The sequence below is a fragment of the Pezoporus occidentalis genome, unplaced genomic scaffold, assembly GCF_034315485.1.
Source record: "Pezoporus occidentalis ecotype Australia unplaced genomic scaffold, CSIRO_AGI_Poc_V1 ctg403, whole genome shotgun sequence".
Lineage (NCBI taxonomy): Eukaryota > Metazoa > Chordata > Aves > Psittaciformes > Psittacidae > Pezoporus > Pezoporus occidentalis.
Window position 1 is genome coordinate 87188 of NW_026915729.1, and position 23388 is coordinate 110575.

A 23388-nucleotide genomic window follows, 5' to 3' on the forward strand; every position below is an offset into this window, starting at 1 on the left:
CATAAGGTGAGTGGAATACACCACTTTAGCCACTGGAGACCAGGGCAGGCTGCAGGCAGGGCAGCTCTGCCCAGGGTGGTGCCCTTTCCTTGGGCTGGGTTTCCTGCCTCCCCCTGCCCACAAGGCATTCTGAGGCAGAAAGAGCATGTTTTGGGTTTATCCATCCTGTCTTAGGTTGCAGCATGGAATGTCTTTGAGAAGGTCTCGTGGGGCAGATCTGTCCTGCTAAAAAGGTGCGTGGCCACTTCCTACACCCACAGCTCTCAGCCGGGGTGTGGTGAGATGCTGCAAAACCACAGCGAGCCAGAAAAGGTCACCAGAAAACAAACACAAGGCTGTTCCTAAAGCTATTCTGGAGCCAAGCGTGGGACAGCAGTCCGGCAGGTCCTCACGGGGCTCTGGTGAGGGCTCAGTGCAGGCACCATTGCTATGCCAAGCCCCACAGCTGTTTTGACCCTCTCCCTCCAAGCCAATGGTCTCCAGAGCCAGTCTGCTCCCCAATAAACCCAACCAGACCCCACGAGCCAGCCACGAGCATGCACAGAGGCTGGTCCTTACCTTTGAATCCCCGCATCCCCACTGGACCTGGAGGGCCAAGGTCTCCTTGGTCCCCTTTCAAGCCACGTGGTCCTGGTGGTCCTCTCTCCCCTGGCAGCCCTGGAGACGAGGACAAAGATGCAAAATGACCCTGTTGCAGCAGAGACCTGCACAAACCAGATGTGCACATACTCAAACACGTCCTGCCTGCCAGCAGACATGGCAGCCAGCCTCTGGTTCTTTTCCAGGAGTCAGGGGCCATCAGGAGACACCTGAGAGTGTTTCCTTCTGCATCTTCCCCTGGATACAGGACAGGATTAACACAGACACAGGCTGGTGCTAATGCAGCTCTGAGCATCTTAAGGCTCAGATTAAGTTAACTGGGCTCCAAAGTTGGAGACCAATGAGGAAGAGCAAGGAGCTAGGATGGAGCAGAGACCCTAAGGAGACATGATATACCCAGCATGAGCTGCAGGTCCCTCACAGCCATACACACTCATCAGGTGGGTTTGCTATTTATCAGAAAAGGGTTTGGATTGAAACCCTTATCTGAGCACCCAGGATGTGGGAAATGGGGGCTTCAATTTGGGAGCTTGGGCTCCCTTTGCAGGGGACACATCCAAGCCCCAGCCATGCAGGCCAGCAAGGAGAAGTGGAGGGAGGGATTCCTGTGCTGGTGATGGTCTCTAGTGGGACCTGGGGGTGGTCCCAACAGGTCAGCCCAGCAGAGACTTAGCTGGAGCATGAGTTTGGGTCAGATCCAAAGCTCTTTGGGGGAGAAGCTGCTTCACCACCCAAGCTCAGCCCCCTGCCAGGCGCAGTGCTGCTGGTCTCCCCTTCCCATGTGGAGGGAGCCCTGGATCCCTTTGGCACTGTGCCTCCTGCCCCTCCTGGGCTGGGCTTTTCCAAACTTAAGTCAATATTTTCCTCTGGTTTAAGAGGAGAAAAAGCTGCCAGGCAGAATTTGGGCACAAGCTCCAGCAGACATGGTCTGGGGCTTAATTCTCTCCTTGCTGCATCCAGCCAACTCCTCCTTTCCAGAGGGAATGCTGCAGGAAGTCAGGACCTGCCTTTGTACTTAGGTAGAGGCACTGGTGCAGAGGGATGCAAAAGGGGATGCACCAGGGATGCTTTACAACGCCTGGCTGCACCTGAACCTGAGCTTCCCATATTCAAAGGGCTGATGCTGTGACCACAGCAGAGGAAGGGAGACAGAGAAAGACCCAAAAATAGTGGCCCTTTGAGCAACTCTTCCCAAAGGTGAACCCTCCAGAGGTTGTTTTGTTTTTCTGCTTAAACAAGAAAAACAACCAAGAAAAGGAAAGGAGCCAGACGATGAATTTCTGATGCTTGTTACACCCAAGAAAAATAGCCATGAATCTGTCAACACAAAAAGAATATAGCTGTTGGTGAAATGAGCATTGCAGCCAGCGCTGAGGAGGGCTTGCAGAAAGCAGTCCTGTTTCCAGGCTGGCTCTGCCTAACTTGGCTGGTCCTGCTGCTCGCTGGATGCCAAAATAGGAGGTTTTAAGCCCAGCCCAGGACCAGCAGCTCAGATGCACAGGGCTGGGGTGCTGAGCCTGACTCTGACACCAACAGCCCTACGTGGGTCATGTCTTCAATCAAGGTGAAGCCAGGGCTGGACCTCCTCTTGGATGGAGAAGGAGGTCCATGCTCCAGGCAGGATGGATACAGTCACCTCAATAGAAAAGAGCCTCTTGGAGACAGGAAGCCCTGACCAAAAGGGATCCTCCGTCACCTCTGTGCCATCCCTGGCTCTTGAATGCAAAGTATTTCTAGGTTTGGCTTGAAATCAGAAACAGGCTCAAGCCTGTTTCTCAGGTTGGGGGCTGTCTTCTGCTGGTTTTGTTTCAATTGAATTATCTCAAAAACAATGGTTGGAATTAAGAAGGGGGCAGGAAATGGAATTTTTGACATTGAAAAATGTGTCCTATGAAAAGCCTTAGAGCTGCAGCCAGTGCCTGAGTCCTCTCTGTCAGGGACCCCAGTGCTGGGTCCCCATGTGCTGCCCGGGGGGTGCAGGCAGTGGGGCCAGCCCTGGTACCTTGTAAGTGCTTGGTCTGAGAGAGCACGGGGTGGTGGCCAGGTCCTGCACAAACCTGGCCTGGGTGTCTGTCAAAGGATCCAGGGGCCATCAGCCTGCAAGTGATGGACCCTTGCAGCTGTATCCCAGGGCCAGATGGGGGATGAGAGAGACTTTTGCCCCTGAAGACTGGCAGGAGATGGGGCAGCACATCAACAGGTTAATCCTGTTGCTCTTCAAGACTTGTGCGTAGCCAGCAAAGTCCCAGGGCACAGGCTGGGGAGTCACCAGGTGTCCTCTTGAACAGGTTGCCCAGAGAAGCTGTGGCTGCCCCATCCCTGGCAGTGTTCAAGGCCAGGTTGGATGGGGCTTGGAGCAACCTGGACTAGTGGAAGGTGTCCCTGCCTGTGGCAGGGGGTGGAACTGGATGAGCTTTGAGGTCCCTTCCAACCCAAACCACTCTGTGGTTCTATGATTCTATGACTCCGTGGACTTCGGGTGAAGGTTTGCAGGGTTATGGATGTGTTGTTCCTTACCTCGCAGCCCAGGCAGGCCAGGAAGACCAGGTTCACCCTCCATCCCTTCATTGCCTTGGTCTCCTTTGGGTCCTGGTGGCCCTGCAACACAAATACACAGGTATAGGAGTGCAGCCATTGCACACCACCATGCAGCAGATGCATGAGTGTGTGCACCACCCACCGTTCACCAGCCATTATCATCTATCAGGCCCAGGGACCTTGAATAAATGCAGATCTCTCTAGACATGAGCAAAGTGACACTGAGGGGGCTTGCAGCAGCCTTTCTTCCATGTCCTATGGATTTTAAAGGCCAAGCATGACTCCATTCACCTTGCTGCTCCTATAGTTCCACCTTGAGCATAACTCAGTCTCCTGGAATTCCCTTTTAACCAAAAGTTGTGACATCTCCAAGCTGTCAAATAATGTCAAAAAACGAAAGAAAGAAGAAGAAATGCATTTTGGAAATGCCGAGATGATCCTTTAGGAGAGGATTTGCATCACTGATCTCATTAGGAAGCGGTCATCAGTGATTGCTTTGCAGTGTAAACTCTCATCAGTGAGCAGAAAGTCCAACCCAGTAACAGAGTTACGTGCTTCAGCCTGCAAGGGGCCAAGTCCACAAAGCTGAAAACAATTATGAGCTAAATCAATTGGAAGAAGGAATTTGAACAGAATAAAATAAAATGAAAGAAGACTCCTGGGATGACAGAAAATAGGGCAGAGAGAGGCCAGGAGGGCTCATTCGGCCTTTGTTCCACCAAGCCACGCTGATAATTGAAAACTGTTAAGACTGTTTTCCTAAGAAACCCCAAAAGCCATAATCTCCCACCCGCGCAGAAAGCCAGCAACCAGCCAGGGCTACAGGCAATGTGGTAAAGCAAAAGGATCAGGAGAGGAAGAGGGAGGATGTTTAAGAGTCCTAATGGATGAGTATTTAGGATCTGCAAATATTATGCAGGAATTAGTGGGTTCCTGAGCAGATGAAGCACAGCAAGCTCAGGAAACCTCCCGAGTGGAGAGGCTCAGAGCCTGGGAAAGGACTACGGGGAAATGCTGCATTAGCTTGCCCTGGGTTTTCTCTTCCCTGTGTGATTCCCTACAACATGGGGATGGATCCACAACCCTCGAGGCACCTCTCCTCTTAGATGGCAAAACAAAAGGATGCAAGGAACAATGGACACCCCAGAGAGCTGAGTACAATGAGGAGACATTTTTGGGTGGGAACAAGAGGAACCACGTGCAGAAGGGACACTGTCTGACCCTGGATGGGGGAGACAGGATGTTTCATGATAGAAAAGGTCCAGCATCAATGAAGGGCTACTCCACAGAGGACACGGGACAGGAACCAGGTGAGGGATGCACTGTGATGTCAGGAATTTCCATCTGTTTCAGATCTTACTGCCTTGTTGATGTGGGATCATAAAATCACAGAATGGTTTGGGTTGAAAGGGACCTTAAAGATCGTCCAGTTCCAACCCCCTGCCATGGGCAGGGACACCTTCCACCAGACCAGGTTGCTCCAAGCCCCATCCAACCTGGCCTTGAACACTGCCAGGAATGGGGAATGATAACGTGGCTATATTTAGGCCACCCTGTATCACCCAACCCCTTCTGAAATAAAGAAATAATGGAGAATGCAGAAGGGAAGAATGCAAATATGCCAATACCAATAATTTCATCCCACAGGGCATTACAAGAAGCAGAGCCCATCACAGATCCATGGCTTCATAGAGGTAATGGTGATTTTAGTGGATAGCAGAGGAAGGGTCAAGGCAAAGGGGTTTTTCTATCACCATATGCCCAGGTGTCCCAGGATGAGCAGTGAAAACTCTGCATGACCCAGATGCGATCCTGGTTTCAGGTGAAATTCTTCCCTCACATCCTGCACCCCAGCACAGCAAAGGCTGAGCTGCTGAAAACCACTTGCTTAAACAAAACAGATGCTTTCTCCCCATGAGCAAAACTAAAAGCAACCCTGGAAACATCTGCAGTGCAGCCACAGAGGAAAGGGCTCCCCTTTCGTCACCCTGACTTTGCACCAAGCATCCTCCCCAAAGGGAAGGGCTTCCACACGAATGGCACTGGAGCAAAGCTACTGCTCACACAGAATGCCTTGCCTCCCCCACTCCAGCTCCAGCGCAGCTCGGCTGAGGTCCCCTGTGCAGGGACATCTCTGACAATTTCCATCTGCTCTGGTTTTATAGCACACTGGGAAGTAACCCACACCAGAGCCCCACCTCGGGTCTGTTAACCCTAGGAGGGACACGGGAGCTACCTGCTCAGGGCACCTCTCGGCAGGATCGGGGTTGGAGCTGCCCTTTCTTGTTAAAATCAGCTGCTACAGTGCAGCCTCCCCAGCCCTCTGCCACTATCATCTTCTCTTCTTCTCTTCTCTTCTCTTCTCTTCTCTTCTCTTCTCTTCTCTTCTCTTCTCTTCTCTTCTCTTCTCTTCTCTTCTCTTCTCTTCTCTTCTCTTCTCTTCTCTTCTCTTCTCTTCTCTTCTCTTCTCTTCTTTTCTTCTCTCCTCTCCTCTCCTCTCCTCTCCTCTCCTCTCCTCTCCTCTCCTCTCCTCTCCTCTCCTCTCCTCTCCTCTCCTCTCCTCTCCTCTCCTCTCCTCTCCTCTCCTCTCCTCTCCTCTCCTCTCCTCTCCTCTCCTCTCCTCTCCTCTCCTCTCCTCTCCTCTCCTCTCCTCTCCTCTCCTCTCCTCTCCTCTCCTCTCCTCTCCTCTCCTCTCCTCTCCTCTCCTCTCCTCCTTCCCTTCCCTTCCCTTCCCTTCCCTTCCCTTCCCTTCCCTTCCCTTCCCTTCCCTTCCCTTCCCTTCCCTTCCCTTCCCTTCCCTTCTCTTCTCTTCTCTTCACCTGCTCAGCTTAGTTCAGCTCAGCTCATCCTCCTCTCTTCTACCATCTCAGAAAACCATCCCATGAGACACTGGAGAGGTCAAAGGCATGGACAGGCTAAGAAAGGAACTAAGTTTCATGGAGGATGTCCATGGGAAACTGACCACCTCAGCTGCTCTGTGAGAGCTGGAGGCTGGAAGAATGCAGCCAGGGAAGAGATATATCCCATATTCCTTTTCCCTAATGCCTGGATTAGAAACGGGGCTTGGGATGGGCAGATCAATTTAAGCCTGTTTGCTGCCTTCTAAGTTTTGGCATTCATCCTTCAGGGCTCATAGTAGTGAGCCCTGTGGTCCATCACCCACCAGAACACCACCTCTTTGCTACATCCATGCATCTCCTTGAGCAGAGATGGTCCCATCCCCAGGGAGAGCTGGTGCGATGGGACACAGGGAGCAGCTGGGGTGGAGGAGCACTGGGAGGGGTGGCTGGGAGAGGCTGAGCAGCACTGCAGACACTGTGCCAGGCTGGTCCCCACCCCACACTGATGGAGGTTTGCCCTTAGGAAAGCAAACAGCAGCCCAGATGCATCCCCTGCTTCACCATCCTGCCTGCACAGGGCTGGGCTGCATCAGCCCAGGAGGAAAACCCTCCAAACCCATCAGGATGAGGACTTTCATGACGTGCACAGACCTGATGGCCAGACAGGACCATTGGAATCATCCTGCCAGACCTGCTGCGAGCCAGCACATCCCACCCAGGGAGCTGTGCAGGCGGATCCAGGAGGGTGATGGATCCCGGGCATCCTCCCTCCTGCTGACAACATTATTTAAGACCCAGAGCCCCTCTGCAGCGCAAGGCTGAGCCCTCTCTGGGACACACAAGCTGCTTGGCATGGTCAGCTGCTGGAGATGAGCCTGGGGACCTCCCCAGGCTGCCATCACCAGCAAACAGCATCAAAAGCCAGAGCCTGGGAGAGCCAAGGTCTTGGGGAAAGGAAAATGCACCCCAAGCAGGCATCCTTACATTGCCAGGGACTGGCTCTGCTGGTGCAAATCCAGCTGGGACCATGGTGAATTAATCCAAGAACATTTGGAGCCAGGGTATAGCCAGCTGGGTATAAGGCTCCTAAAATTATCCATGACCAATCGCTGCCGACAGAAAGCAAGGAAGGAGGAGGGATGGGGAGAGAGGGAAGCTGGGGATGCCAGGAATGTGCCAGGGCAGTGGCTAATAAATCAGGTGCCGGCCCATCGAGAGGGGATTTGTTTCACTTTCTGCTTATGTTAATTGGATTAACATGGCACAAGCGTGCTGGGCTCTGTGACTGTCCCCTTCCTTGGTGGCTTCATCCAAGAGAGGGTGACATCCTCCCCCTGGCAACAGGATGAAGAGAGGGCAGGGGAGGTGACTGAGCAGCTGTGGAAACCTCAAAGCAGTGGGGGCAATGTGGTCCCAGCAGCCCTGAACCAGGCACAGGGAGCCAACATCCCCCCAAGGACCAGGAAAGTGACCCCAGTGAGCTGCTGGTGCCCAAGGGTGGTGGTTGGCCTGCACAGGGAGGTATAGCTGCTGCGATTCAAACCATATCTGTCCCCTCTCGGCTCAGCAGATGTCCAGAGGGAGCAAGTGCCTTGGCGTCAGCCCCATCCTTTCCCATCTGCTGTTTCAGCTGGAAGCACCAGCTCATTGCATCTCTGCAGGTGCAAACCAGCAGCCTAAAAGTGGGACAGCAACTGCACCCATCCTCTTGTTCTGCCCCCAAGATCTTGCACTGGGGTTTCTTCATGGTTTTTAATCTGCCTTATGGCCTGTTCATTCTCTGGGGCTCTGATCAGATCATGGCATTGAACAGCCGTGGATGAGTCCTGTGTGAGTTTGTCCTGCTCCCTTTCTCTTCCCCATCATCACATGAAGCCAAGCTGCTCCCAAGGAGTGCACCTCCTTTTGCTTCTGCTCCTATTCCAGCCTCTAAGATCTTCAAAGCAAAAGCCCCCTCTCCCTTGCTGCAGTACAAAGGGACCTTCCTCTTTCTGCTCCCGTCACATCAGGACAGCACAGGAGGTCTGCAACAGCAGACATGGATTTCTCCAGTGCAGGCATCTCCATCTGAGCTGGTCCCCTTAGAGCTGGGCTGTCCTAGAGGATCTAGTGCTGTGGGATGGTGGGAAGCGTGTGATATCCTTCTGAAAGAGGGTAGATTAAATATTAGGGAAAAAACCTTCCCTGTGAGGGTGGTGAGGCCCTGGCACAGGTTGCCCAGAGAAGCTGTGGCTGCCCCATCCCTGGCAGTGTTCAAGGCCAGGTTGTATGGGGCTTGGAGCAACCTGGTCTAGTGGAAGGTGTCTCTGCCTCAGGCAGGAGGTTGGAACTGGATGAACTTTAATGCTGCTTCCAACCCAAACCATTCTGTGATTTTATGATCCCACATCAGCAAGGCAGTAAGATCTGAAACAGATGGAAATTCCTGACATCAGAGAGGAAGAAAGGTCCAAGCAGATGGTTAACCCAGGCCATGCAGCTACACTCATGGGATAACAGTATGACAAATGCCTGGACTTTTCAGATAATTAAGAAGAAGGGAGTAGATGTGTAGCAGGCTGAGGGAGGGATTACCAAGGCACACATATAAATACAGAAAAAAGTGTGGTTCAGCAAAACTGGAGTCAATAGCCGAGAGTTAGCACGGATGGGTTGTATCTTTCACCGTGATGAGAGTGCTGAGGCCCTGGCACAGGGTGCCCAGAGAAGCTGTGGCTGCCCCATCCCTGGCAGTGTTCAAGGCCAGATTGGCCAGGGCTTGGAGCAACCTGGTCTAGTGGAAGGTGTCCCTGCCCATGGCAGGGGGTTGGAACTGGGTGAGCTTTAAGGTCTCTGCCAACCCAAACACTTCTATGGTTCTATGATTCCATGGTCTGGGAGGAGGTGAGGATGTTAAAGGAGGAGAAGATGGGAAGGGGAAAATGGAGCAAAGGGGATGTATGGTAAAGCAAATGATGTGATTGATGATGACTGAAGGTACCGGTGGGCAGCATTCTGCTTGATCACTGAAGGATGAAGCAGGGCAGAAAACCCACTGTATCTCTTGTGCTTGGTCTTATTCACCTGTGTGGTAAGGGGGAACCTAGCAGTTTTTCCTGGCATTTTTTGAGGAACCTTGAAACTTTTCTTCCTCAAATGGCTGGAGGAGCATTTGGAGAGTCCAAGGTGATGGAGACACCTGAACACCGCAGACACCTGAACAGTGGTGCCTGATACATTTGATACACCAAAGAGTACCTGAGACGTCCCCACAGGTCACCCCCATGACACAGGGACCATTTCCACCACCACCCAGAGCACAGAGGACAGCCCTTTCCTCACAACACCTTCACATTCCAGCAAGCGACCTGCTTACAAGAGGTGCTCGGCTTACCCCGTATCACGGAGATGTTCTTCAGCGCGATGGAGTGCTCCCAGTCCTTGAGACGCAGGTCCTCCGTCATGTTGTTGAGGATGGCCAGCTCATGCTTCAGCTGCTCCTCCATGGCTATGTGGATGAGGCGCATCTGCCGCGCATCTTCGGTGGCGTTGCTGATCAGCACCTGCAGGTCCTTGATGCGGGTATGGTGGATGTTCACGTCATAGGACAAGGTCCTGTTCATGGTGTCCACGGCGCCGCTCATGGTCGTTACCTGGTCGCTCAGGCTCTCCACCCTGCTGCCCAGGTGGCTCAGGAGGTGGTCGTGGTGCTGCAGCAGCAGCCGGCTGCTGTTGCCTTCCACGGAGAGCTTGTACATCTCCTGCTGAGCCGCGTCACTCTGCTGGGTCAAGCTGTCCCAGAGGTTGGACACTGCCTTGTCGGTTTGGCTGGCCTGGGTCTGCAGGCTCCAGAGAAGCCCTTCCAGCTTCTGCAGTGACCCCGTCATGAGGAACAAGGAGTCTGAGTGGTTCTGCAAGAGGTCCTGAAGCCTCCAGATGTGATCCAGCATGTCGCCCTTCAGAGGTAGCTGCAGCAGCTTCAGCTGCATGTCCCGAAAGCTCTCATTGAGGCGGTTGACGTTCCCCATCAGTGCCTTCAGGTCCTCAGGGGAAGTCTGTGGTCTGGAGACTGCAAAGGATGGAGAGGAGCAGGGCATCAGAAACCACCCTATGGAGGTGGGACCTTCCTGAGAGCTGCAACCCCATCCCCTTCCAAGAAGCGCTTAGATGTCCCCCTGTTCCTTGGTGCTTGGAGGTGAAAGCCCTACCTCAAATCCCAACAGGTTCATCCCATCAGCCCCTCTTTGCCCCCACGGTTTTCTCCGTGTTTGGAGAAGGAGGTTTTTTTCTGAAAGGATAAAGGAGGTGCCTTGCTCAGGAAGGACAGCAAAGGCTCCCAGCAGCTCAGGGCTTCAGGGTGGCTCTGAGCTTTGCCAGATGGGTCATGATGCTATGAAGCTCTGCCTCTTGGCTTCGTCCAGCTTGTGTTTGCCTTTGGTCAGAGGACTGGCTGCTAACAGCATCCGCTTCCCTTTGCTCAAAACAGGCCTTAAAAACCACTTCTTCTCCCACTGAGGTTTAATTTTAACAGTCAGGTTTCCCTCCTGGCCGCTGATCTTGGACCTGAGCTCAGCCCCTTGCTCTCTAATGAGGACCATGAGGCTGGCTCGGCAGGTCTCCATGGCGCTGGGTGCGGTTTGCTGTCAGCCTCCAACCAGCACGTCCCGCATCCCGCGGCTGCCAGGGCTCTTCCCAAGGGAGGAAACCCACCCCATTCAGGAGCATCTACATCCCAGGGCTGCCAGGACTCTTCCAGAGGGAGGAAACACACCCTGGCTCAGGAGAATCCACTTCCAAGGGCTGCCAAGGCTCTTCCCAATGGAGGAAACCCACTCTGGCTCAGGAGCATCCTCAGCCTGCCTCCAACAGCTGCCAGGGCTCTTCCCAAGGGAGGAAACCCACCATGGCTCATGAGCATGCTTCACCCCTTGCCTCTGCATCTCTGGTGGCAGAGAGCTCCTGATCGCCCATCCCAAACTCCTCTTGGCCTCGCACCAGCTTCCAGAGGCCCAAAATGGGATTCAGAGAGTGAACCTGGAAGTTTGGGGAGAAGTTTTCTCCTAGCGCTGCTCCAGCAATCCCTTCCCACCAAGCCCAATAGAACCAGTAAAGCCCCATCCCAGACCCCACCACCCTGCTGTACACTTTGGTAGACCCCAGAAAGATGATCCAGGCAAGGGAATAATATCTCCTCTCTCCGCCTTGCCTTAACGCTGGGTCTCCAATTCAGCCCAGAGAGGGGACTCAAACCCAAACCAATGCAAATAATGAGATTTTCCTTTTTTTTCCTAAAGGAAAACAAATAATCCCTATTGTTCTCTCAGCTGTGGTGGAGCTTTGGCTGGAGCGATGCTGCAGGCTGGTGCAGGACCGGCCTGGCAGCTCAGCCCTCCTTTCCACAGACAGAAGCTGTGCGGAGTCATTTGGTTTGAATTAGAACTGCTGGAGCAAGGCGAGGGTGAAAGCAGACGTGCACACACGAAGGGCTCCAGAACCCCAGGCTCACAGCCACCCAGTGCTAGTAGTGGCACTGTGTGGATGCTCTGAGGAGCAGGAACCTACTGTGCTCAGAGAGACCATAATGGAGCTGAGCACCTTCCAGGCACTGAAGGCATCTTTCCTCTATTCATTGCCCGCTGTTAAATAATCTCACTGCTGGACTGTCCCACCTTCAGTTGCAGTGTGCTCTCCTCCGTAGGGATGGTGACATTGTTTTGGTCCTTTCTGCATGTCCCTGCTTGTCACCTGCATAGCTGCAGGGGGAACATCTCAGCATCACCATCTCAGGCACACACCAGGCATTGTCTTTGCCCATGGGGGTTCACAATGGCAAAAGCCACCAAGCAATGTGCCCAAGGCCACCCTGAGGGGGGATAATTGCAAGGAAAGACCTTGGGAAAAGTCATCATGGGGCTGGTGAAGGGATGGGTGACCAAAGCTGCTCCATAAAGTCTTTCCAAAGTCAGGGTGCAGAGACAACCATGGCTTCCTTGCCAAGGGGAAAAGCAGCCCAGTGTGGGCAGCAGCAGAAGAAATAACCCAAGCCCAGGTCCTGTGGTGGCCAAAGGCTGGGAATCATGGGCCAGCTCCTCTCCTTTGCACCTGCAATTACTTGCAAAGCCTGCGGAGTTCCTCACATTCCCACATACCACTTCCAATGACCAGCCAGAATCCCTGAGGATCTCCTTTGCCCGGCCCTGATACTGCAGCCATCAACCTGAGAGTAACCAAGGCTGCTACGGAGCATCCTGCAGCCAAAACCACACCGGGAAGCTTCTTAGAACCTCCAGCCTTGGGCTGCCCTGTGCATACACATGTGTGCATGTCAGCAGCTCTCCTGCCCCCCAAGTGTTCTGCCTCCCTCTTTCCACCTGATGGGTTGGTAGGATGGACTAATCCTGAGCCAGAGGAGGGGAAGGCGGGTGTTGTGAGCCTGCAAAGCCCTCCTTGGTTTCTTTCTTTTCATGAAAGCAGGAGCTGGGGAGCATTACAGTTGTTAGGAGCCTGGAGCACACGCATAAATGCATGCCCACAGCTTGTGTGCAGATGCACACGTGTGCAGGCATGGGCACAGCACAGGTACTTCCACATGTGAGCACATGCATGCTTGTGCGCAGCACAGACACATGCACACACATGTGCAAATGCACCCGCATGCATACACACACAGAGCACATGCACGGACAGGCGTGCACGCATGTGAATGCACGCAGCACACATGCACACACGTGTGGCTCTGTTTTTGGGGACATGCCATCTTGTGGCTGCTGTTCCCCACCACTGTTTCAAGAAGGAAAGGGTTGCAAGAGCCTCACTACCCCAGAATCCTTTCCAGGCCCTGCTGCTGCTGCTGCACAGAGTATGTGTGCCTGTAGTCATGCACACGGGTGTGAAAGGTGCTAAAATGCATCAAACAAAGGTGGCAAAGGAAAGCCTTAGAGAGATGGGGTTGGGGGTGGTGTCACTGGGATAAGCTGTGGAGCAGCTTGCTGCAGGAAGGTTGGAAAAGCACCGGGAGAGAAACGCCTTGAGGTTACTAAATACACATATATTTATATATATGCATACTTACATGAGCACAGAACGATGCAAATGCGCTGGCATGCACCTTCCCTCTCTGCACTGCAACCCATGCACATGCACCCTGTGCTGTGCACACACACACTCACACTCACACATCTTTGCTGGGGGTTAATGGCAAACGTGCCCTGTGCCCTCACACCCCTCCTAATACTTCTCATGTCCTGGAGGAGCCTTACAGAGTGGACAAGCACACACAAGCACATGCATGCACCCTACTGCATGGCACACTGTCCCTGCCACTGGGTGCAGCCCTGCACCATGAGCACTTACAGGCACTCGCACCCTTGCATGCACCCAAAATCTTTCTTTCCCCCTTTCAGGCTCACATATAGCCAAGGCGATGCTGCAAAGTGGCTGTGTGCGCAGTGAACACAAGTGTTTTCACCACCCCTGGCAATCCGACTCCTGCAGCATTATGTGGCAGGGGGGTTTATTTCCACTGTGAAGTTGGGCAGATGCTGAGCATGAAGTTCAACATGTGACTAGATGTGTGACAGGAGCAGGTCTGGGCATCCTAACCATGAGACCGACATCCTATGGTCCCAGCCCTGCACAAGAGCATCACCTCCAGTATTTCAGAAAGGGTGGAAACCAAGCCCTGGGCTGGAAAAAAAAGCTGCAGAAGGATTTGGGTATAGATGGGCAGGATGGGGAGTGTGGGATGGTAGGGAGCAGCCAGCACTCGGCTCCAGCGTGAGTCTCTTCTTAGCCCAGGCACAGGTCCATGGGTCACCCATTGCCAGCAGCTTTTTGGCTGTTCAGGTTTGTTCTGTATCCCTGGGGAGATGCTGGCTGCAGGCACAGACCTGCTTTGGAGCCAGCTTGTGGGGAGCAGGAGGAGTTTGTGATGGAGCTGACTGGGGAGCTCACACAATGGCTGGCCATGGGGCTCTCTTGCTTCCATCTCCACTGGCATCCTCAGAGCATGAATTATGGGGCTACAGCTCTTGAAATGGAGGGTGCTCATTTCCTTGGATGCTTCTGTCAGACGCCAGGGGTTCTGTGTGTGGAAGTGTGGCCAGCTCTCAATGCAAATATAAGCATGGAGGTAGGGTGCAAGTCAGATGCCCATTCGTGTGTCTGGTTCAGATACCCGCATGAAGGCTCTTGGCTCATTATCTGTGTCCTAATGAGCCTTGGCCTCCCAAGGATCCAGGTTCAAACACCAAAGTGCAGGTCTGTGCATGCAGGTGGCTTGGATTTAACACAGACCTTGCAAAAAAAAAGCTGAGAGTGGAGTCCTGCTTTGGGTTAGGTGCCTTTTTAGCGGATGATGATGGAGTCTGGGACAGAGAGAAAGGGAGTGTGTTCCCAGAGCCACAAAACTGCTGCCAGGCTTGTGAGAGAGGCTATTAAAAGCAGCCTGTGTTGAAACCACCCCAGGTTCTGTTGCTGAAAACATCCTGTTTCCACAGCTCCGAGGTGGTTCACTGTATTTTTGGCACTTTACTCATTTTCTGGGCCTTTTCCACAGAGCACATTGCAGGACACCTGCCCAAGCCAGCTTCAGTGTGATGCCTGGGGCATCTGCGTTGCCAAAACCATGAACTTCACATGCTGGGATCACCATCACGGGCTGGGAGGTTGTCTCTGCAAGGTGTCCCCTTGCAATGCCCCAGCCATGCTGGGAAGTACTGTGTGGTGTGCAAGTGTGGGCAGGATGGGAAGCAGGGGAGCAAGGCAGATGGCGCATCCCTGCTCTGTGCTTCCGGCCCTGGGATGCAGGGATGCTGGCAGTGGAGGGCATGGACCAGGGTTGGTTTCCCCATCACCATTGCCCAGACAGCCCCAACCCTGTCAGTGTTCAAGATCAGGTTGGACAGGGCTTGAAGCAGCAACCTGGTCGAGTGGAAGGTGTCCCTGCCTGTGGCAGGGGTTTGGAACTGGATGAGCTTTAAAGTCCCTTCCAATCCAAACCAGTCTGGGATGCTACAAACCAATGATGTTCCTCTAACAGTGTCGTGGTTGGCTCACTCCAGCCTAAGGAGCAGGTGAGAGCGAGTCTGCTTTGGAACATGAGGGAGGCTGGGCAGAAGGTCTCAGCTCTGACAAGCTGGTGTCTGGTCTCCAGTGGCACAAAGTGTGATTTTCCATAGGAAAAACAAGCTCTCTACCATTAAGGCTACCCATGAACACCCAATCCCACTCCTCTGAGGACCATCAGCTCCAACGTCGAGGTTCCAGCCACAGACACCTGAACCTGAGGATCATCAGTGTTGTCTACATGTGGCTCCCAGCTGGATCTGGTCTCCTCACTCTGTTGCAAGACCAGCCTGTGCCTCTGGTTTGCCTTGATGTGATAAGACTGCCCAGGGCAGCACGGCTGGTTCCAGCCCTTGTGAGTCAGCTCCATCCAAAACCAGAGCCTTGGCTTAGAACTCCAGACATGCAGAAAGCAATAATGAAAGAGACTATTTTTCTCTTCATTTTGCCTTTCTCTCCCAAGACTCCAACAGCCCAGGGGTAAGGTGGTTTTACTGGGTCTTTCAGTAAGAAAGCTGAAATCCTGCCAGTCACAGGGCTCGGAAGCTTTGGAGATGCCCGTGACCCTCCAGCTGTCCCGGCTGTGAGCTGATGCCATAATGTTATTGCTGGAGCTGCTCTGGGGTGAGCAGCTGTAGCTCAGCCCAGGACATGAGCGCCTGTCCCGAGCTCTTTGCACAATTCATGGCATCCCTCGCTCTGGGCTCCGCAGGCCAACAACAACATTAAAACAATGTAATGCAAGAAATAAGTGGGAAAGGCTTCAAAATTCCAGCAAAAACTCCCCTGTCTCTTCCCTAGCCCAGGAAAGAAATAAATCCACCCTTTGCACAAGACACGGGCTGCCTTCATAGTGCTGGCATTCCAGTGGCTGGAGTTCAGCATGAGATCCATCATCCCCCAGCTGCCTGCTGCAGGCAAGGCACAGAAATGATCCCTAAGGAATGGTGTGGAAGCAGCTCTCAGCCCTGCCCAGCCCTAGAGAGCAGCTAGTGGTGATTTAGGACTGGAAAGGGGGATCCCCATATCCCCCCACTGTCAATGATGGGCTTAAAGCTGGGAAGGAGGTGGGTGGGAAGTGAGGAGCTGGCATCTCCCGCCCAAGCCATCTGTAGCTCCCATCCAACCCCCCCCATCCAGCCCGCATGGGGATGGTACGGGTGGAAGGAGGGTACTGGGATCAGGGGTTAAACCAGGCAACTTCTCTAACTGCTTCCAGCAGGACAAAGGGGAAAACAAGCCTGTGGCTATGAGGACCACATAGGGGATGTGTGCAGGGATGAGCTGGGGCTGGGAGCAATTACAGGCATTTGTGAGCAGCTCTCCCATCCTTGTGCTCATCCAAAAGCTGAAGAGGGGAGGCAGGAGTTTTGCTGGCACATGTGTGATGTGCTGTGCAAGGATAGCACCCTGCCTCTATCACCAATAGAGCTGGGGCTTATCCTTACCCCAAGCAAAATGGGGGGTTTGGGCAAACTCAGCACCTAGTGATGTGAGAGATTTGAGCCCCAAAACATGGGGCTCCTGAGCCTTTCCTGAGCATCACCATCCCCAGCTCACAGTGCCTGGACCCTCCAGCCTCAAAGCTTATATCAAAACCACTCCAGACATGCAGCATGGAGCCGGTATGGGCTCATATTGCTGTCTCCAAGGAGCTGAAAGCAGGTTGTGGAGACCATGCCTGCTTTTAGCAGGGGCTGTAAACCAAGGCAGGCATCGCCTCCTTACTCTGCTTCTGCTGGATCTCATGTTTTCCTCCCCTGGATAGCATGGAAAACCCTCCCCAACACCTCTGCAGGGGCAACAGAAGTGTGGTCCCATTTCCGTGACCAGACACAGTTCTCTGAGCAACTGCAGCCAGAGGTATCACCCTAGGGTACTGCTGCACCATTTAGGATGCAGGCTCAGCCCTTACCTGCAAGGATGAAGACTCCAACGAGGATGAGGAAGACGAGGAGGTAGAGTCCCACCACAGCGTACTTCAGTGCCGCCAAGGAGCCCAGCCGGCCACAGCGTCCTGCTGTCTTCATCCCTCGCCCAGGCCCTGGGGGACAGGGAGAGCATCATGCACCCGGACTGCTGGGATCCATCTCCCATGGGGAGAAAACATTGCACATATAGTTTTGGGAATGGCTTGTGGGTGCTGGCACAGCTCTGCATTTCCTGAGGTGGTCCACGTGGATTTCTGTACCACTGATGCTGGCACAAGTCCAAGCTGCCAGGTGAAGGCTGAAGTGCGGCTGGGACACCAGGATGGGTCAGTGGGCCAAAGCCAGTTGCGTGAGGTTCAACAAGGATACGTGCTGTGTCCTGCATTTGGGCCATAACAACCCCGTGCAATGCTACAGGCTTGGGGAAGAGCGGCTGGAAAGCTGCTTGGGAGAAAAGGACCTAGAGGTGTTGGTCAACAGCTACAAGAGAGACATTTTGTTGCTGGAGTATGCCTAGAGAAGGGAAACGGAGCTGGGAAAGGGTCTGGAGCACAAGGGTGAATGGAGCTTTGAGCAACCTCATCTAATGGAAGAAGTCCCTGCCCATGGGAGGCTGGAAGTGGATGAACTTCAAAGGTCCCTTAAACCCAAGCCATTCTGTGATTACAAGATGCCCAGACCCTGATGCCCCTGAAAGACCCAGCCTGCCCAAATCTGTGCTAGCTGCAATCCAGCTCCTCTTCAACTCTGCCGCATGGCCTGAGCAGCAAGAGCTGTGTGTGAAGGAGGTGGGGGTTTATGAGTAAAATAGCTACGAGGAAAATACAAGAAGAGATGAGAAAAGGCTCCTGTGCTGCCAGCCCAGTGGCTGAGAAATATCATCTGACTGTGGGCTTTGCATATATTTAGAGCTTAAGCTTGTGTTGAAATCTGGGCCAGGTTATGGTCTCAGAGGATAGCCAGAGGATGATCTGCATCTCGCTGTCCCCAGCCTCAAGGCTCAGTAATGGTTCATCCTGACACCTTGGCTCTCTGGGTGTCCCTGCCCGACTGGGACGAGGTGCAGGGCATTGGGTATCAGCATTTCTGTGTTGGACCCTTGAAGAAACACAAGGTTTCTGAGAACCAGCAACTTTATGCCAGGGCACACAGCACCGCCTGGTTATTTCCGCTTGCCAAAGGGAGACGCCAACAAAAGGTGGAGGAAGAGTCCAAAACTCCCACTCACTTGACATTTGGGTGCCTACATCCCATTGCTTCCTGCCCTTTAAGCACCAAGGCACAATGTGGCACTGATCCAGAGCCTGCATGCATCCAGCATAACAGTTGAAGCACCACAGCCCCAAAGCCAAGCCTCCTGAGGAGCAGACCACACTCGTAGCTGGCCATGAGCGATGCTCACCTCCGGCTGAGACTGTCCCTGTTGGGCTCTGCGACCTCACCTCGTCTCACCCCCATCCATGAGGCAGGAGCTGAGCTCCCTGCAGGACCAAGTTGGCTTTTAGGGTGCCAGAGGAGGTACAACAGGTTGGGGATGGCCCTAGCCTGGCTGGGTCCTTTCCCTACTGCACCCTTCCCCTTCCCCTGCGGATGGTCCATGTGTCCATCCTGCCGTAGGAGGATGCCTTGTAGCAGCCTCCAGCCAGCAAAGGGTTACACAGGGTGTATTGCTTCACTCAGCCCCATTTTGGGGCTTCAAAATGATGCAGTGCTGAGGTCAGGCTGCTGACACCCAGCAGGGATCCCGTGGGGATGTGGGGTGCACGGGGAGCCCCAGCTCAGGTGTGAAAGGCAGTGTCTCTCCCCCGAGACCCCTCCATCTGCGATGCATTACCCGCACGCGGTTCCCATTTGCCAAACAGATGGAGCCGAGGGTTTCAGCATGAGGAAAGCTGCAATATTTTTCTGACATTAACACTTATATCAGGTCCTGGGAGACTCCGGGAGGAGCTGGCCCCGAGCCCCGAACCACCCACTCCTCTTTGCTGCTCTCGGAAGAGCAGGAGGGACCGCAGCTGCGTAAGCAGGGTTTTCACAACAGCCCAGCTCCGAGGAGCCCACGGGCGGGCTCCGGCCAGTAACCAAGGGGAAAAGCAAATATTTCTTCCCCCTGCCCATGCCCCGGGGAGCTGGAGCTGTGGCCCGCCCAGTCACTGCGGGTGCAGGAGGTGGAAGGCTGGAACCAGCCAGGACTTGTCATCCCACAAACCCTGGGGCGGTCCAGGGATGCTGTCCTGAGGGTCACAGAATCCCTGCCCATGGCAGGGGGGTTGAAACTTGATGATCTTCAGGTCCTTTCCAACCCTCACTATTCTGCAGCAAGCAGCACGCTGCCACACAGGTCTGCAGCCCCATAACGAGCATTTTCCATGAGCCCAGGAGGGACTCTTATTATCCCATCTCATGGTGATGCTCTCAGGGTTGACCTTGTCCCTGCCTTGCACAGCTGCGGACCAGACACAGCCTCGCTCCAGCAAACTCTTCCCGGGTTCCTTGGAGACCCAGCTCTGCACTGGGGTGAGTTATGAATGAGCAAAACTACCACAAAAGCACCAAAGCCAGGGAGATACCTTGAACCCTCCCTGCCATGGCCCCGTACCAGGGAGAGGTCTCTGGTGGGAATGGTGGCCTCAGCTGTGGAGAACACCAACTCCCCCTTCCTATCTCTTCCAGCATCTCTCCCTCCAGGCTCCACCACTCCCCTGCTATGTTTGTAGTGTGGCAGAGCACGGGGACAGAGCCCCTGGGGGGAATCTGAGCCTCCTTCTGCTGCAGGAAGGTGAGCAGAGGCAGGAGCTGAGGGCAGCGGGACCCTTGCAGGGCAACATCAATTTGAGGATTGGCATCAAGACTCAGGTTTCTACTTGGTGGGAAATCCACCCTCTGGACTCAAAGCTGTGCCCATCGCAAGGGCTGGTGGGCAGGTGAGCACACAGCAATGCCCCATCTCCTCTTGCAATAACTACCATGAGCCACTTTCACCGTGCAAGCATCCAGAAGCACTTTGGCCAGAGATGGGTTTGCCCCACTTGCCTAGAACTGGGAGGACGAGTCCCCATCACCCTGAATCCCATGCTTGTGCTGGAGACAGCAGTGCTGGGAAGCCTGCTCAGAACCAGTCCAATTTTTCCAGCAGCTCCACAGGTCTCCTAGAATCATTTAGCTTGGGAAAGACCTTTAAGATCAAGTCCAACCATTAACCCAGCACTGGCAGTCCCACCCTTAAACCATGTCCCCAAGCACCACCTCTACACCTCTTTAAAACCCTTCCAGGGATGGTGATTCCACCACATCCCTGGGCAGCCTATTCCAGTGCTTGACAGCCCTTTTGGGAGAGAAATTTTTCCTCATATCCAATGTAAACCTCCCCTGGTACAACTTGAAGCTGTTACCTCTTGTCCTGTTACTTGTGACTTGGGAGAAGAGACCAACTCCACCTCTCTACAGCCTCCTGTCAGTCAGTTGTAGAGAGCGATAGGGTACCCCTGAGCCTTCTCTTCTCTGGACTAAACACCCCCAGGTCCCTCAGCCCTTTCCCATCACACTTGTGCTCCAGACCCTTCACCAGCTCCGTTGCCCTTCTCTGGACCCACTCCAGCACCTCAATGTCTCTCTTGGAGTGAGGGGCCCAGAAATGAGCACAGGATTTGAGATGCGGCCTCACCAGTGCCAGTACAGGGGGATGATCACTGCCCTGGCCCTGCTGCCCACACTATCGATGATAGAAGCCAATGTGCTGTTGGCCTTCTTGCCCACCTGGGCACAAGCTGGCTCAAATGTAGCTGGCTGTCAATCAAATCCCACCACCTTTTCTAGGGAGGAAGTGCTAATTCCTATGTGATTGTTCTCAGGCTCTTCTGTGCTTTCCAGCACATCCATAAGCCTTGCGTCTTTGCTGCTGCGTGGATCTCCATCTCCTAGCTCCACTGAAACAGCAGACTGAAGGACCTCTCTAGCACATCGTCCTTCCAACACAAGGTTTTATCCCTTTCCCCCTTCAAGTTTAAAGCTCTTCCAGTGAGCCCTACTAACTCCTGCACAAAGATCCTTTTCAGTCAGGTGGAGATATGACAGGGAAAAAGACAGGGAAATCCCTGGTGCACGGCACTGGAAAGCTCCACTGCCCATTGTGCCAGCACCAGAGCGCCTCACCTTGGTGAGCCTCTCCAAGCAAAGCTGTCAGCAAAGAGGACCTCATGTCTTTGCTGTGCACCCAACTCTGCCACCCTGGCCAGGAAGCCTCCCTGGTGAAACTCATCAGAGATGGGGAAAACTTCATCAGGGCTCTTTGCTTGGGGACACTCAAGACTTTTTTTACCAGATCCAGTGAAAAATGAGCAGTGTTTCATGGGGCAAGAATGAGGGAAAAGAGCTCAGCAGGTCCTCAGTGGAGATAGAGGCCAGCTGAGATGTGCAGGAGATACAAGCAGGTCCTGATGCACAGTCCTGGTGCTATCGGTCCCAGTGCAGGGTACCTCTGGACAAGACCTCATGCCAGAGAGCCAGAGGCTTGGGGGACACAAAAAATGCCAAAAACCCCACAAAAATCAGACTTTAGCAAGCTCCATGGAGCACAACTCTGGTCAGGGGCAGAACCAAATCACATCCTGGGCAGCTTGAGAGGCCCATGGTGCCCTGGAGAGACATTTCCTGCTCTGTTTGGGACCCACACATTCCTCATGGTGTTGCTTCCACCAAGTCATTGCTCTTCTGCTCCAGTACACTGGGACTCACACCGAGCACCTGGCTCAGCCCAGACACCTTTGTCTGTGTGAAGCCAAGCTGCTGAGCTTCTTCCTGAGCAATCCAAGCTCCCATGTCCCCACGTGAAGTTCTCCAGGTTTCTACCACCAGGTTCAAGGCCCCCACCCCAGACCAAGCTGTGTGTGAGCCCTACTCACCATCCTCACAGAGGTTCAGCTTGGAGAGGTTCCTTCCCTCGAAGGGCTCCTCAAAGATGGAGCCGTTCTCCCTCTCACTGAAGGTGTGAAGGTACATGGCCTTGTTCTCCATCTTCCTGCTGTGGTGGAAAAGAACAGGCATATGAGGTGGTGCTTGGTGGCTTGGTGTTATCCTGACATGGCAGGGGCCTGATCCTGGATAATCCTACATGGCTCCAAGGGGGAGCTCCTACCACCCACCCATGCTCAAACACATCCCTCATGGATGCCCAGTCTCAGTGTCTCCTCCAGGCATGTCCTGGCTATCTGTCCCTCCCTAGGAATGGGGAGATGAGGGCTCAGTGCCTGCATGCAGGCCTCCTCAGGACCTCTTTCACCCCTAGGGCTTGGGATACCCCTGCACCCACACCACCGTTAGATACCCCAGCACCCTGCCTGTGTTCTGAGCCAGCTCTGCCCATAGACCCAGTCTGGCTGGCACTGCCTCACTGCTTGAGTTGGGCTGGTCCCAGGGACCTGCGGAAGTTGTGCCCCTGCTGCCACTGATGTCTTATCACAGCACTCAGCTGGGGGGGAAATCAGCCCCCAGCCATGCTCTGGTGTGGAAGGAGTTAAAATCACCGCAAAGTGGGACCTGCTGAGCGCTCCCAAACTCATCCCCTGCAACACACCCAGCTCCAGCCACCCCTCGCTGTCAGCCCATGGATGCTGTGCTCCTGCCACCGCCATCCCTCCCTCGCAGCTAAACCCATGGTGGGAGCAGGCTGGGCAGCAGCATCCCCGACCCCTGTTCCCACCCCCAAGGGGGACATATCACCCGTGTAACCCGGGGAATGGATCCAGCTCTTTCTTTATCCCCTCTCCCTTTTCTCCCCACCGCGGCATCACTCACCTGCCGGGCGGACCCGCGAGGGAGCGAGTTTCCTGTGGCCCCTTCCCTCTCCTCCTCGCTCAGTCCCCGGGCTGCGCCATGGTGGCTGGGGCAGGGTGGCGAGGACAGCAAGGGGAGCCCCCGACCTCACCGCCAGCTCCCCACGGGCGCGGAGGGGCCGCCGCTCTCCGCCAGCCACCCATGGGTGGGGGGGGGGTCCCCGGGGGTGGGTGGTGCGCGGACCCGGTGGGGCGGCTGCGGAGCCGGGAGGCTGTGAGCGGGGACCGTTCGGACGGGAAGGTTTTGTAGGCGGGGAACGGGAGCGGGGACGGGCTCCCCACGCCCCCCCACCAGCCCTCCCCAGCCTCCGGGGCCGCCCATTTGCCGGCCTCGGGCCGCCCCGGCCGCGGGGACCCGGGGCTGGAGCATCCTTCGGGGAACTGGGAGCGGAGCATCCCACGGTGAACAAGGGTTGAAGGATCCCACAGGGAACAGGAGCCGGAGCATGCCAGGGTGAACCCGGGGCTGGAGCCTCCACCGGGTGTGCTCAGCCCGGCATGGGGAAAAGATTCCCCCTGTAAGTCCTGCCCGTGGGGCAGGAGGTGCGTGCATGGAGTGGTCCACGTTCCAGCTTCCGTGGGTCTCCAGCCTTTCGCTCTCCC

The 23388-nt window shown here is 54.5% G+C and overlaps 1 protein-coding gene across 5 annotated transcripts in view; it reads right to left on the reverse strand.

The window, feature by feature from the left end:
- Positions 1–23039, reverse strand: part of SCARA5 (scavenger receptor class A member 5) — a 36177-nt gene extending 13138 nt beyond the window's left edge. For all 5 annotated transcript variants that reach the window (XM_062633796.1, XM_062633794.1, XM_062633797.1 and 2 more), the window contains exons 1-6: positions 22748–23039; positions 21856–21974; positions 16939–17067; positions 9352–10026; positions 3118–3198; positions 559–657 (exon numbers count right to left, since the gene is read on the reverse strand). In XM_062633796.1, the coding sequence (XP_062489780.1) occupies positions 559–657; positions 3118–3198; positions 9352–10026; positions 16939–17067; positions 21856–21967 (1096 nt within the window). In that variant the 5' untranslated portion in view covers positions 21968–21974; positions 22748–23039. The remainder of the gene's footprint in view (positions 1–558; positions 658–3117; positions 3199–9351; positions 10027–16938; positions 17068–21855; positions 21975–22747) is intronic.
- Positions 23040–23388: the final 349 nt, after the last annotated feature.